General features: G+C 39.4%; 1 protein-coding gene across 2 annotated transcripts in view; it reads right to left on the minus strand.

Moving 5' to 3' along the window:
- Window positions 1-898: 898 nt before the first annotated feature.
- Window positions 899-14,416, minus strand: part of ADGRD1 (adhesion G protein-coupled receptor D1) — a 153,663-nt gene continuing 140,145 nt past the window's right edge. For both annotated transcript variants that reach the window (XM_035564929.2, XM_035564928.2), the window contains 4 exons: window positions 5,118-5,244; window positions 3,817-3,858; window positions 1,814-1,906; window positions 899-1,147 (listed from right to left, as the gene is read on the minus strand). In XM_035564929.2, coding sequence (XP_035420822.1) covers window positions 1,052-1,147; window positions 1,814-1,906; window positions 3,817-3,858; window positions 5,118-5,244 — 358 coding nt within the window. In that variant the 3' untranslated portion in view covers window positions 899-1,051. The remainder of the gene's footprint in view (window positions 1,148-1,813; window positions 1,907-3,816; window positions 3,859-5,117; window positions 5,245-14,416) is intronic.

Here is a 14,416-nt window from a genome sequence, read left to right on the forward strand (position 1 = left end):
AAAACCACAAAAGACTCAGCAGAGACCTATTTAAAAGATGCCTGTAGGTAACAATACATAGACTTATTTCTAGTTTGGCTGTCTTCACAGTATACCGTTGTGTTACTTCTTTGTGATTGGAATTCAGTGCCTCAATCTGACCAGTAAAAGGAGGAAGATAAGTCACAGTGCCAAGTTTGGATTTCCAAAGGCTGCAGTGCATTTGCAAAATGCACTTGATGGACAGTTGTTGATTGCATCCAAAGCTTCAGCCAGAGCAATACAAACACTTCGTATTGTGATATGTCAGCAGACACAAATCAGTGATAGAAATGCTGTGGACTGCTACAGGAAAACCTTTGTCATTTCTGCCTTGTATAGGTATGATGTAAACAGCAATATCTAAAATACTAATAGGCCACGTATAGGAGTCGTACGTGTTACGTATGCTGTTCATGTGTATAGGGACGTGTGTATATTAGCCTTGCTAATTCCACGCCCATGTCTGGCAGCTGAATAGCTTGAATTTGCTTCTTCCTCAAGTCCTGGTTTCTTTGTAGCATTTAAATTAATCACCACACTACATATTTTGAATAAGCGTCAATTCAATAATTGCATTCTGTAAGGTAATAAATGTAAACAGAGAGTGCACAGCAAGACCAGAATTGCCCCATTACAACATCACAATGGGAAAGATTTTATTTTAGAGCATAAAAATCCATCTTTCCCAAGGTATGTTGCCTTTCCTCAGTTCTGGGAGCTGGAATGGTTCAGACAGAATAAGCCCTTCTTGCATACCTAGTGTTTTCATCATTGCTGACAAAACCATCCAGTGTATATTTGTGCTAGTTACTTTTAGATACTGCTAACAGGCAAGTGGTAGAATGTGGTAGTTTCAAAGGCAAGCAGATGAGGGCTATTTAGTTGACAAAATATGGCAATTTCCAATTTATTAGGCAGTGATTAAAAAAGCAGTTTTCTACTGGTATTAACGGTGAGAAAAAAGTGGTGGACACTGTGTCAGAGGTCCTGAATGTATGGCTTGATTTTCACTGAGGAGCTGGTATTACTGTCAGACTGCTGATAAATCAATGCGGTTGGCTGAATTGGTGCTTTTATCCCAGGTGTTCAGCTTTGTGGGGGTTGTGCCTGGCCTGTTCCCAGTCATCTAGAAAAAATAATATTGAAAGTAGATTTATTTATTTTGCTAAACCACTCTTGTCTGATGAAATAAAAGCTTGAAAGCATCTATTTAGGTTACAACGTTGTCATGGAGTCTTGAGAGCATATGCCATAAAGGATTTTTAACAGTTATTGCCAAGATCTAAGGTGATTGGCAGCGATCACTTAATAACACCTATCACTTCAGAAGTCTGGCTCTTTATAAAAACAAATGTATTTTGCCTCAGGACAATTTAGGGAGAGCTGGAAAAGCATATGCACACATTGATTTATTTAAGAGTTTATTTCTCAGACTTAAATGTAAAAGTGCCCTAACAAAAAGTCATAGTCATCAGACAAATACATTGCCAAAGTGCAGCTTGAATGCATAATATGAAGTCCGTTACAAGAGATGGGAACAGTCTCACTGAACCGTACTCCAGAGCTGGTAAAGCTTGTTTACTTCCATTTCATAATTTACCAGAAAGTAGAATGTTGCCCTTTGCTTTCAAAACACACACTGTAGCTGCAACGTAATACTTGCCAGTTCCACTCTCTACACCATGCATTAAGTTAGGTGCCCATGTGCCTTCTGAGTCCTGGTCTTTCAACAGAGTTTAATGTGGAGCACTTTCAAGTACAGTACAGGGGAAAAAAGAAAGGACATACTCACAATGTCTGAATTGAAGGGTTTCACATTGATGTTGCGAGTTGAGCTACTGGTAAGGGACCAGACCTTGGTTTTGTGCTTAAAAGCAGCTCTAACCTTTGGAGGAAAAAAAGATACCAGATAGAAGATTTCTTCGAAAATGTTGTGTGCATTTTCTCAGGTGCAGCCTACAATTATGTCCCCATTAACCTTCCTCCAGATTAATGTCACTAAAAACAACACGATGTACTAAAAACATGAACCAAAATCTATAGTCTGCCTCTTCATTTTTCTTCGTATTTAAGGTCTTATTTTAAATTTTAACTTCACTTTTCAAGTATGCATAGATTAAATACAAAACATTTCATAACCTCCTTAGGTCTCATTTCTCTGTCAATATTTTCATGCTATCTTGTTTATCCCATACTTCTACGTACATGTCCAAGAAATCACTGTATTGCTACTCATCTTGTTAGAAAGAAAAAAAAATAATAAAAGCAATAAAAAATAAATTAAAAAAACCCACAAAACTGCAAGGTATATAAGCATAAGGGAATTAGCTGCTCTTTATATGTATAGTAGCTAAATCAAGATGTAAGCGGCTCAAACTGCAGTGAAAAAAGATGAAAAGGAGATGTTAGGAGGTGCAGTAGCGAGGCACCGAGACAAACTGGGGGAGGCTGAGGGGCTTCAATCACGGGGCTTTTGTAGATTTTGCTTTACAGTATCTGTTTTATTTCCATGGTAAGAAGTAAAGCACCCTTGCAGTTTAGATGAAGCATTTTAGATAAGCATAGCATGCAACAAAGCCAATAGGACCTGCTCTCCAAAACTGCCAGTTCATATTACCTATACATGAACTATTTTTTGAGGATTCAAATTCTGAAAAGTTTCTGAATTTCATTTCTTATTTGATTTCAGTTAAAATGGTAGCAATTCAAATATTTGTATTTGATATGACATTTGATGCTTGACAGGAAGAAGGCTTTCTGAGCCTTGGAGAAAATAGGGAAAGGAAATATTTTCCTCCATACCTTGAACCTGCCTGTTTAGTTGATTCCAATAAAGATCAAGAATTTCACAGTCAGTCTTGACTCTCTAAAGTGACTGTAGCAAAGGTCATGTCAATGCTCTAAGACTGAATGTGTTGGCAAATATTAATGAAAAATAACAATAGTAAAACAACTCCACAGGAGAGTGCTTTTGATGCTGAGGAAGAAGAAAGAGGTGACGGAGCAGCTCTGTAGCATCCAGAAGGAATAGCTGTGGAAGAATCAAAGTCTTCACAAAGCAGTACCCCTGTTAGCATGCTGGAAATGGTTTTTATAAGAAACTTTCATTATCAGTAATGCATATTGTGGAGGATTTTCTGCTCTCTGCTAAGGGAGGCGGGATGCAGGGAGCTCCCAGCACAGCAGAGATGGTCTCTGCGACATCAGCCATGCCTTGGCTTTACCCCAGCTGCTCGGAGACAGCCTTCATGCGAAAGATGCTTCTTGGTCCGCTGTGAAAAGCTCCGCTTCCAGCCAAGAAAAATACCTGGAATATGTTCTACTCTGTTTGGTTTCCCATTAAGAATTGCATGAGCAGTCTCCAAAAGTATGTTTTGTTGAGATTAATGTTTATTTTCCTCTCTGGAAATGCAGATGTAACAAAGCCAGAGGCCCCCTAGCAGGGACTGCCAGAGTGAGTCCTGCTGCCACTGCCTAAACATCCTCCCTTAGCAGCACAGCCCATGCCCTGCTCATCGCTCCAGCCCTTGGGACTGTACCTCTCCCTCGCCTTGAGCTGCCTTCTCTCAGCTTTTTTGGAAACGCTTCTTTCTTACATTAAATAAAACAAATGCCAAACCTGGGTCAAAACTCTGTAAGCCATAAAATCACTAACAACAGTCATGTGTTTATTGAGGGAAAAAAGAAATCGGTTCCATAGCAGGCAATGCTAATGGGGACCTTTTTTTTTTGTCTTACACTCTTGTTATGTGAATTTGTTAACAGCAAATCTGCTGACTCCATTTTGCAACCTACCTCTGAATTCAGAAGACAGTGAAACAGAAACATGAAAAATCCCTGAAAACAGATAAAAGGGAGAAGGGTGAAGACTGTGAAGAATAACATATAACAACGTATTTCTCACTGTATTGTATAAAGCATGTATCGTGTAGATGGACCTCTATAAATACACTGAAGAGTAGACAAGTGTGCCCCATGTTAAACTGGAGAAACCTGCTGCATTAGGCTACTCTGCATCTTACCAAGACTTTTTCATGTAAAACAGCACCTCTCAAACTTTGGGGTGCTTTGGAGTGGTTGCAAATAAGTAGTAATTCTTGTCATGAGCTACAATAGAACATTTTGTCTGTGCTTGAAAATGTAGAGGCAGAGGAAAATGCTTTTGGGGAAACACCAGATACTTACTTTTTATATTAGAAAGAGGTAATATCATTAGCAAAATTTTCACAACAGAGTTTTAGTATCTTTAGACTTTTTGCCCAATGGAAAGCAAAAAGTTCCCAGCCCTTTCCGCCAGATTCTTTTTTTTTTTTTTTTTTTTTAGGGGGTATTCAGCCAAACTTTTTAATTTGGATGAAATTTTTAATTTGAAGTTTTTAATTTGCATAAAAAATTAACCTTTTCTAATAAGTTTATTGGGAGAACTGTATTACACTCATATTTGTTCCTGAGACATCATAGCATTTAAAACAGTTAATTTTTTTCCCTTTTTGTAACCATTTTTTGGGAAGGAATTACAACATACTTATAGACTGATGCCTCTACTGAAACTTCTGCTTGAAGCTAGGCAGATGCTTGCATTCTTTCATGAACAGAGCTATTTTTCTGGATTGGTGTCTTAAGAATCACGTGCTGCTTTCTGCAGCATGTAGAGCAGCTTTCCTTTTCTCATTGTGCTGCACCGTTCCCAGCAACTTCTGTTTGCTTTCATTTATTCTCAGTAACAAAGCCTCAAACTGACACAGAAAATTTGTTCCAGTATCTTTAACGGGAGAATCTTGCCTTTACCCTTAAGAATCTTGCCTGTGATACCCAGTGCTAGAAGAGTGAATCTATTTCTCAGGCTCGCTGTCTCATTTATTTAATTATTGCTACTGGAAACATTACGGAGTGGGGTGAAAGTTCTGTTCATACAGAGACTAAACAATTGCCAGCACTGTATGATCAACATAGACATAAAAGACACAAGAAAGAACACAGAAAAAAAAAATCCAATAAATACAAGCATGTGAAAGCATTACTAATGATCCAGTTATTGGCTCTCAACAGCAGTTCAGTAGCCGTAACCTTTCCCACCATTCCCACCAGGTACTTACTTGTAGTGAATTGAAAACAGCAAACATATACTGAAATACCAACGTGTGGGTATTGACGGCCAGAATCCCGAAGATCCACGAGCTTCCCAAGATTGGTAAGAGAACAGCAACAGCTTTAGCTGTGAGTCTGAAAGAGAAAATGATGATGGAAAATGTGATGAGACAGTTAAACAAATTTCAGACCACACACTAGGGAATTTATCAATTATTTCCTGGCAGAAAGGCAGTGTGTCTGTGACTCTTTCCCATAAAATTCTTTTAATGGGCGAGTCTCTTAATTACACATTCCTCATCTATGAAAATGGAGAACAGAATTTTTATGTCACATGGGATATATACAACTTGAGAGAGGCAGTAACTGAGGGTGCTGGGGAAGAGATGGAGAGATGGTCATATAGCTGCTATAGCCATATCTTCAGTCTGCAGTGAACTATACTCCTTTCTTCAGTGAGGAATAATAACTGTAAGAGTCAAATGCAGAGAGCAGAAACTTAGAACAGAGACAGGATCACATGGAAAAAAACAAACCACTATGTAGTATATCCAAAATACATTTGCTCAGCTTGACTCACTAGTCAAGACAGCTTGGTATTATTTCTCTTCTAGAAAGTGACTTGGGATTTTTAATCACCACAAATGGGAAGAAATGCTATCTGCCTCTGCCAAACGTAAATCCTTTAACACCAAGATATTTTTCTGCTACCTCCCTGCTTTGTTCGGAGCTGATTCAGGGAAACGTATGCCAAATATTGAAATAACTTGTGTTTCTTGGAGGTGCCTCCTGATATATGTTCTCTCTGCTTACCTTGGAGTATTTGGCAGAATTTCAGTAAAAGGTGATATGACAGCTGAAAAGATAACAGCACTGAGAAAATAAGAGGGATTTTTGTTTTAGCCTTAATGAGCTATGTATGGGATGTTTGTTATAATGGAAGATTAAAAGAAATTGTAGTATACCAGAGAATTAAATGATCACAGGAAGCTTTCTGCAGCAGCTGAATTCTGAGGATTGAATTCTATATAATTCGGTTCTTGTGTTCATTTTCTGCGTTGACATAAATATTGCAAATATCTCCCTCTGCAACAGAATGCTACTCATCTGCTTCCAAGAAAGGCAGGCTCAGCTGATGAAATGTAACTCACTGGGATTATTGCTTGTCTCACACAATTGTGTTCTCCTTATGAAGCCCTCGGAGCATCATCTCTGATTGATGCTAATGAATTGCACTAAAGAATTGTACTTCCGTGTCTGCGTACACCCTGTAATATTGGCTGCAAGAGTATTGTAGTAATAGCCCTACAGAGTGTTCCTAGTGTAATCACAGAAAATAGTAAGAAGACAACAGGATTACTCTACGGAGGTCCTTGGCAGAGAATGTTAGGTATGTCTGAAACAGATCCGATCACAGCCGATAATTCTGTCGTCGATGGGTCAATGCGATGATTCAGCTGCAGCTGCTAGCGCAAAGTCCCTGATCATTTCTGTGCAGAAAGGTGGGAGTATGTATTCAGAGAAGAATCACTCTGCTTGACTTTTATAGTAGGCATATGGTGGTCCACCCAGTCTAACCTGAGATGACACTCCTGGTTTTAGCCTGATCCATCTGTTTCTTGATTAAGACAATGAACACCTCCACAGAAAGTGTTCACATCAGTTGGAGCCAGTAAAGGCAGGTATAAGGTAAGGCAAGGCCAGGTGACTCATAGGGAGTTTTTAAGGCATCACTCGCTTCTCCCAGTAAATGCCATGCACCCAGTTCACGGCACTGAGCAACCCAAAAGCAGTTGTGATGTCTGTCCACTCTTTAATCACTCAAAAGTCCTCACGAATCCCACAGGGCAAAACACGCTTGCTGTCAAAACCCTACTAACTAGGCAGCCCACTGCTATTTTGCCTGTCAAGGATGACTTGTTGAACCTTTGCACAGCAAGGCATCACATTTGCAGTGACAGCTATCAAAGGACAAACTCTTCCTCTGCGGCAGATGAGCACAGTGTTGGTGGCACAAGGCAGAAAGCACAAGGAAGGAAACTGCTCCTGCTTTGAAACATCCTGAACCATAGATCTGATCTCTATTTACCACAGCGCTTACAAGCACGGACTTAACTCCTGTTGTAGTCCACAGGATTTGAGCACATTCTTACACTTAAATACCTGTTTAAGATATTTTGTGAATTTAGTGTATGGTACAATTATAGTTAAAGAAGGTAAAGGGAACACAAGCTGGGAGAATCTAAAAGCCAGTCCACACTCACAAAAGCTGCATTTCTCAGAAATTAGCAGATTTTTATTTAGCTGAAAGCCTATTTAGCTGGAAGAAGGAGAAAAAGTTGGTTTAGGGAGATTAATGTTGTACTTCTGCCTTTTAGCCCCTTGTACAGGTTAAAGTAGAGGTTCAGGAGAGAAGTGCATAGAGCTGCATGACAAGAGACCACTTATAATTACAACAAACACAAGACAAATGAGAGTGTTGTACAACACAATTCAATGAAGAAATCTTTTAATTAAATACTTAGATCCAAGGCATCTTGTTCATTTCAGTGACCTGAGCACACACTTCATTATATCCTTGATTAAAAGTGTATGTTGAAATACTGCATGGGATTCAGGTTTATAGGGAAATCTGAGACAGGGAAGAATCAGGAATCTTTTTTGCCTCTATTGATAAGCATCTTAATTTCCTTGGCCATGAATATTTCTGCACAATTTAATTTAATTCTGCAAAGAGTTTGTTCAGCCAGAAAATGAAAGAATACAATAAAGCCTGAGCTCTCTTATTTAATTACAATATGCATTTAAGAAGATACAATTTTAAATCAGCCAAGTGATAGAGGCTTATTTTCATGAATCAAGGATGTTTTGTTTTTCTCTGTAGAGATTAAAGTTCATCACCTCGACTGTAACATAAGAGATGTGCTACGCTGGGGAACTGCCAGCAGACCGCCTCTTGCAACAAGCACGGAGCAGAAAGACAACTATAACCTATAGAGCCCTCGTGCCTTCAGGAAAATGCATCTTCAGAGCAGACAGAGGGGACGGTACATGAACACCCAGAGGATGGATCAGGTAGTTTCAGATTCCATGATGGTCTAGAAGTCCCCTCTAACCTGATACAGCAGGTGATTGGTATGCCCAACACAGCTACACTTGTAAACACTTTTCATTACAAACCACCTTTTTTTTTTTTTCCTCTTTAATTCCCACACTGTCAATTTTTATAAAACTTGCAGTTTGAAATATAATCTTCCCTACCTGGTTTGTTGCCAGAAATAAGTTTTCATTATTTCTTTTTGAGTCTTAGCATAAAAAGCTTCATCAGTAACTAGTAGTGTGTGGGAGAATTGAGTTACGTGCTCAGCTGCAATGTTCTTAAAATTGCTCTTATAGTTTGGATTTTCAGTAACTTTGAACATCACGAATGTCTTGTTGGTTGTTTTTTTTTTTTTTTTTTTAAACAGGTAAAGATAAAGACTGCTCACTTGCTCACTTTTAAGCACAGGGTTCACGACTTGTTCAGCAAAAATACATAGCTAAAAATGAAAACAAAATACAGATGTGTGGGATTTTTCATGCACATGTATGCATGTTTCATAACCACCCATTTACACAAACAGTCATTTGAGGGTGAAATTCTTTTAAGACTATCTAATGGTCAGTTCTGCCTGTGTGTCACTTAGATCTCATAGTCTTTTTTAAATTACCTTAATTATTTGCTTGCTTTGAAATTCATCCTATGTATGAAATTATTATTTCAAGATGTTTGTTACCTTTTCTCACCAAGCAAAGGAGTCAGCTCTATTGTTCCTGGTCATCTTTTATTTTCTTCCATTTACCCCACCCCTCCCCATCCTTATTTCATTTTGTCTTTGAATTTCAAAAAAGAAAAATACTAAATGTAAAATGCTGTGTCAGAACACCATTAAGGCTACAAGGTTAAAAATCACTAAAAAAAATCTAAGAAATACAAAAGTTAATGTTCCGCTAGGCACATTAATTCCACCACACTGCACATACTTTTTTTTTTATTCCCATTTTTCTTTGCTACATGAATATTTTAGTAGATTAGTTCTAGTACACTAAGATATAGAGTGCAATCAAATGCATGTTGTGTTTGGAGAAGGAATACTGCATGACTTAAACTGTGTAATGTTAAAAAAAAAAAAAAGTCACTCCCATCATTTGAGCTTTATGCTGTCTACAAAAGTGGTGGCGTGAAGAGCCCACACTTTGGGGCAGAGGCAGATCTTTGCGGATATTGGGGTCTAATCCAAACCAGGCTTCATAAACCTTGCTAAAACCTTTCTTTGTCCTTGTGCCCTAAATGCGTTGGAAAGCAGAAGGGCCATTGCCTTACAAAAGAACCCTTGAAATTTGTCCTGCATGCCCCTTCTCCTCCTTTGGTCTTTGAAATCAGAAACATAATAGCAGCCTATTTTTCACACGTCCTTTTAAAAGCTCAGATAATATTGCTCTTCTGCAGTCTAATAGCATTAAGTTTTGTAAGGTTTTTGTGTCTCTGCATCTGTGTACACTGGCTGATCAGTCCTGGGATTAATTAATTAAGAACAAAGCAAAAGCATCACAAGCTTTTTTTTTTTTTTTTTTTTTATCCTTTCTGTTGTTTCCTTTTGCCAGTGTATTTTTAAAGTATGTACTTGTTATTACTTTATAATACAGAAAACTTCTGTAAAATACAAAAACTATCTTGAATCTGATTAAATTTTTATATCCGGTGCGTATGGAATAGCCCCTGGGATATTCCTGGCTGTACACAGCCTATCTATCAAGTCAGGCTACTCTTAGCGATATTTCTCACTCTGCCCAGTACTAACAAACTCTGCAGCTGCACTGCAGAGCCTTCTGAAGTGCTGCACACCAAGAACCACTTTGGTGTGACTTGGTTGCATTCTGATTCACACAGCTGTTTGTTGCAAAAAGAAAGCAGCAATGAATTGGTATTGCCCAGTGCCTGTCCTGCCATCACATGTGCAGAGGCTGCTCTGCAGGTGTTGCTGTAAGCTCGTACATCGTCCCTCTCACCTGAGCACTTGTGCATGAATGCAGCTGTGTGGGAGAGCATGATGGAGTCCTATGAAAATCCTCAGAAATTTTTTTTCTGGTATGCTTCTTACAAAAGCAGCGTAGACTTTCTCCATTAATTGCTAATACTGTGTAGGCACGGCCAGCAAAAAGCTCATTCTTCAGGACCTTTGTCAAACTGTCATTTAGCATGCACTCACCCTTTAAATTGCCCAATGGAAAAAAAGAAAATACATTTTTCTTCCTTTTTCTTGTTCTTACAGTTTAATTCTAATTCCTGAGAAGTAAACCTTGCTCGCCAGAGACCTTCCACTCCAAATTTCTTCATTTGGCTTTTGCTTGATTGCTTTAGTTTTAGCATTTCTTTCAGTACAGGATTTTGGTATTTTCTGTCTTTCTCAATAAGTGATGGACTGTCACCCGGTGGTTTATACCAGCTGAAATCCTGAGCTCTGCATTAATCAATTATTGGACAGAAGGAAGTTTTCTGAGTTGGATAATTGTTGTAGCTATATTGCAGCCATGGTGTGTAAGAAGTGTAGGTTTCAGCACCTCTGAGACAAACTTTCTTCACTAACATCACATAAAATCGTTGCACTGTTAGTAAAGTTTCTATGAACATTTTTCTAAGAGCAGAGGTGGCCCTTATAGTTTTATTGTATTTGCAATTGGTTTGAAACAGCTCTGCTCAATTGAGATGACTCCCTTCCCCTTATTTAATCTCTGCCCTTTTCTGTTATTGCCCTGAGCACACTGTCGATATCTTACACCAATGCAGAATGACTACACTGACAGCTACAAGAAAGAAATTTCACTGCTTGCAGAAAGAAAACTTTATTACTCCTGTGAAGGGGACCCCTAATTCACAAATCAATTTTATTGGGCATATATGAAGAACTAATCCTTTTAAGACTTCTGACATCCACTTTTCAGTGATGATGCCTGCTGAACTAAGAATTAAATTCAGACCCATCAGCCAAGATTATATAATAGTTGGAGGAAACACTGTCTATAAAAGCAAAAATCCTTCACAACAATTCATCAAAATTGTTACCCTGACAAATAGGCCTTTTAACTGAAATTCTCTCTTGTTTCTTAAACTCTTCACTAACCACTGTCAGCAATATCCTTTATACTTTATATAAAAAAAATAAGTCCAAAAGCCTATAACTAACATTTCAGAAAAACACTGTGAAAAGCTAAATTTAGCCTCAGTTTCCCATTTGTTACCTGTAACGCTCACTAAGCTCTGACCTGACAGCTGGAGAGCTGCTGGGAGACCACGTGCAGCAATTCTGGCTGTGAACAGAAATGTTTCTAACTCAGTTCAGCAGCATTTCCAGCACACACCTTGCCTACCTCTTCTGCCCAGCACTCAGGCTCCATGGGTGTGGGCACGCCGTGCAGGAGCCTTGTGTGCCATTACTCCCTGGGTGTTACCTGGCTCTCCAAGGAACAAAACCCATCCTAAGGAAGTTAGGTGATGACTTGCCACCAACCTCAGACAGACAAATGGAAGAATACTGATAACAACTCAATTTTTTGAGCGAACTAGGCAGTGAACATCAAAGAAAACATTCAGACCAGCCTTGGGCCTGACCCAAAGCCTACTGATGCCATCTGGAGCCTACAGGGTCAAGCTTCCTGTTAGTCCTAAATAAAAAACAACAAAGTGGGTGACAACAGCACTGGGGGTGGTGTGGGAAGTGCAGCAGGGAGGCCAAAGCACAGGCCTGGGAGTCGAAATCCCACAGGCCCCTCCTCACTTACCAACCAATTTGCTCTGCATAATGCGTGCGAGTGATGTCAAGAGCAGGTGGGTTTTGTTGTTGCTGTTTTTGTAGTTTTTTTGTTTGTTTTCTTGTAGTTTTTGTTTGTTTGTTTTAAACAAAATTAATCTCTGAGCTCTGCTAGACACCTCAATCTGTGCTCTCCGACAGGGCAGACACGGATTTTAGTTCTGTGCTCCTGCAAATACACATGCACCTTTTTCTCCTCCTACATTTTGTTCTGGCTATACAGACAACAAGGCTGATTGCACAAGGAATGTTTTCTAATTAGCACAAACACAGACTCTAGCCTAATTGCAGATGATTTCTAGGAACTACTATAACAAATTAAAAAAAAAAAGTCACTGGTAAGTGCAGATGTGCAGACAGAAAATGAGTCCTTTAAATTGCCATTTCCTATCGGTAAAGTGGAGGCGATGATACTTGCCCTTTCAAAGCAATGTTGTGAAGAAGAACATTTACAGACACTGCAGACCATTAATTTCTGGTGGGTGCTATTTATAAGCCAGGGAAGATGCTAGCAATAAATAAATAAATAAATAAATAAATAAATCTAGGCTGTAACAGCAACTAAATCCAGATTGATCTTTATCACGTGAGCGAGAAGGGGGAGAGAGTTCCTCCTTTTCTGTTATGTGTCACGTCCAACATCCAGGCCTCTCACCACAGACCCTCAAAAGAAGACAGGTGCTGCTAAAGCAGGGGCATTTCTCCTAAGTCTTCCCAAAAGCTAAAGCTGCCTTAGCATCCTGTACATCTGATAAATAAGAAAGGCTCCTCCTTCTGAATTCCCAGCCTATAACCTTGGACTCGATGTAGGATTTGAGGCAATCTTGGTCTCCTTGCTCAGTCGGCGGCAGTTGTGGAGGGAGCACTGGCCCTCTCCTATGTGCTGTCCTGCAACCTTTCCCAAGACCCATTGTCTTTTTCTCACTGTGGCTGTCAGTGGTTGGAGGAGTTGTCCTTGCAGCTAGGTACAAGGCCTCTCCTTCAAACAGATAGAGAGGGTTAAGCTCTGACCTTTTGCGGGACAGGTGGGATGAGGCCCTGTTCACTGGCTAGGCCAGTCAATAGAGCATTTGTCCAGAAAACAGGAGGTCTGGGCTCAGATTGCTCTCCTGCCCTTCCCATTTTTTCCAGAAGAACATTTTGACCCCCTGCTTGATGCTCATTCTCTCCTATTGAACCTGTTCTGCTTGTATTGAATAATTAAATATTCACTGGGTCAGAGAGATTAGTTGTGAGGCACTCACCCGAGAGAGAAGAGTCCTACATAATCCTTGCTTTATTAATATTTCCTATTTTATATTAAATATTCAGTGAAGCAGGGACTGAAATTCAAGTCTCCCTTCAAAGCCTCATCAAGCCTGACAAAAAGAGAGGCATGACCAGAAATGGAGGTACCACAGGAATTTCAATGCTGAGAAGGCAATCCCAGGGGCTGGCAGCATTGACTTTTGACTTCAGCCCCTAAGGATTTAGAAATCCATGCCTTCCTAAGGCCTCCCACAGATCAAATCCCACATCATCTCCATTACATCATGATCTTAAAATTGGAAAAGCCAAATAATACTTCCCAAAGAAAGTCACAAGCACGTAACTAAAACACGTCCTTCCCCTTGTCTTTAACTCAAGCCATGGACGGAATATGGAAAATTAAAACGTAATGTCAATGCAAGCTGGATCTTCATGGGTGAGGATTTCCCCAGGAGAACTGTACTTGCAGAGGGATTTTTCCAATCTGTTAAAAATCACGTTCTTCAATATTTTTTGACACTAACTCCCTCGTTGTGCTGCTGCTGAGACAGCATTCTCTGCTTCTTGATCCCAGGAGCAAGGCTAAAGCTAATTTTCCAATGAACTTTGCCATTGAGTCATCAAAAAAAATAGTAAGTGCTTATTCTCAAAGCAGAAGAGTGTTCCACATCCAGCCAAGGAGTATTTAGAATTTATTCTGGGACAGGAGATAAAGATACTACCTGCACTGTGAGTCTTTGCGCCATGGGATACCCAGTAGTACATGTATTCATTCCCAAGAGACACCCAAAAGCTCCTCTGTTCTTGGTGCAGACACTCGTTTATTAAAAGGTGACTGGGAGTTGTGGCTAGTGAGTCTTGTTGCTTTAATCATCAAAACTCTGCACTTGTGTCTGTCTGTGGTGCCCTTCATGTTCTGTTTCTATTGAAGCATCACTCGAACCTCAGGAAGAGCCCCAGTGTAAGTGAGGATATATTTTCTCTTTTCCCCATAATAACCTCTAAAATAACGAGCAGAATAAATATTTGCAGTTAGATGATTGTTTAAGATCTGCTAAGTACCATCACATGCTAGCAATTATACAATCCTTTCGCATACAAGCATTTACAATAAATTGGCCATCAATGGTCCTTTCTTCTTTTTTAACTAAATAGAGTAAGGGGCTGTTTATTCCAGTCATATGTTAATTTTTTGGGGCAAAAAAAAAAAG

This window comes from Cygnus atratus, chromosome 17, assembly GCF_013377495.2.
Source record: "Cygnus atratus isolate AKBS03 ecotype Queensland, Australia chromosome 17, CAtr_DNAZoo_HiC_assembly, whole genome shotgun sequence".
Taxonomy (NCBI): domain Eukaryota; kingdom Metazoa; phylum Chordata; class Aves; order Anseriformes; family Anatidae; genus Cygnus; species Cygnus atratus.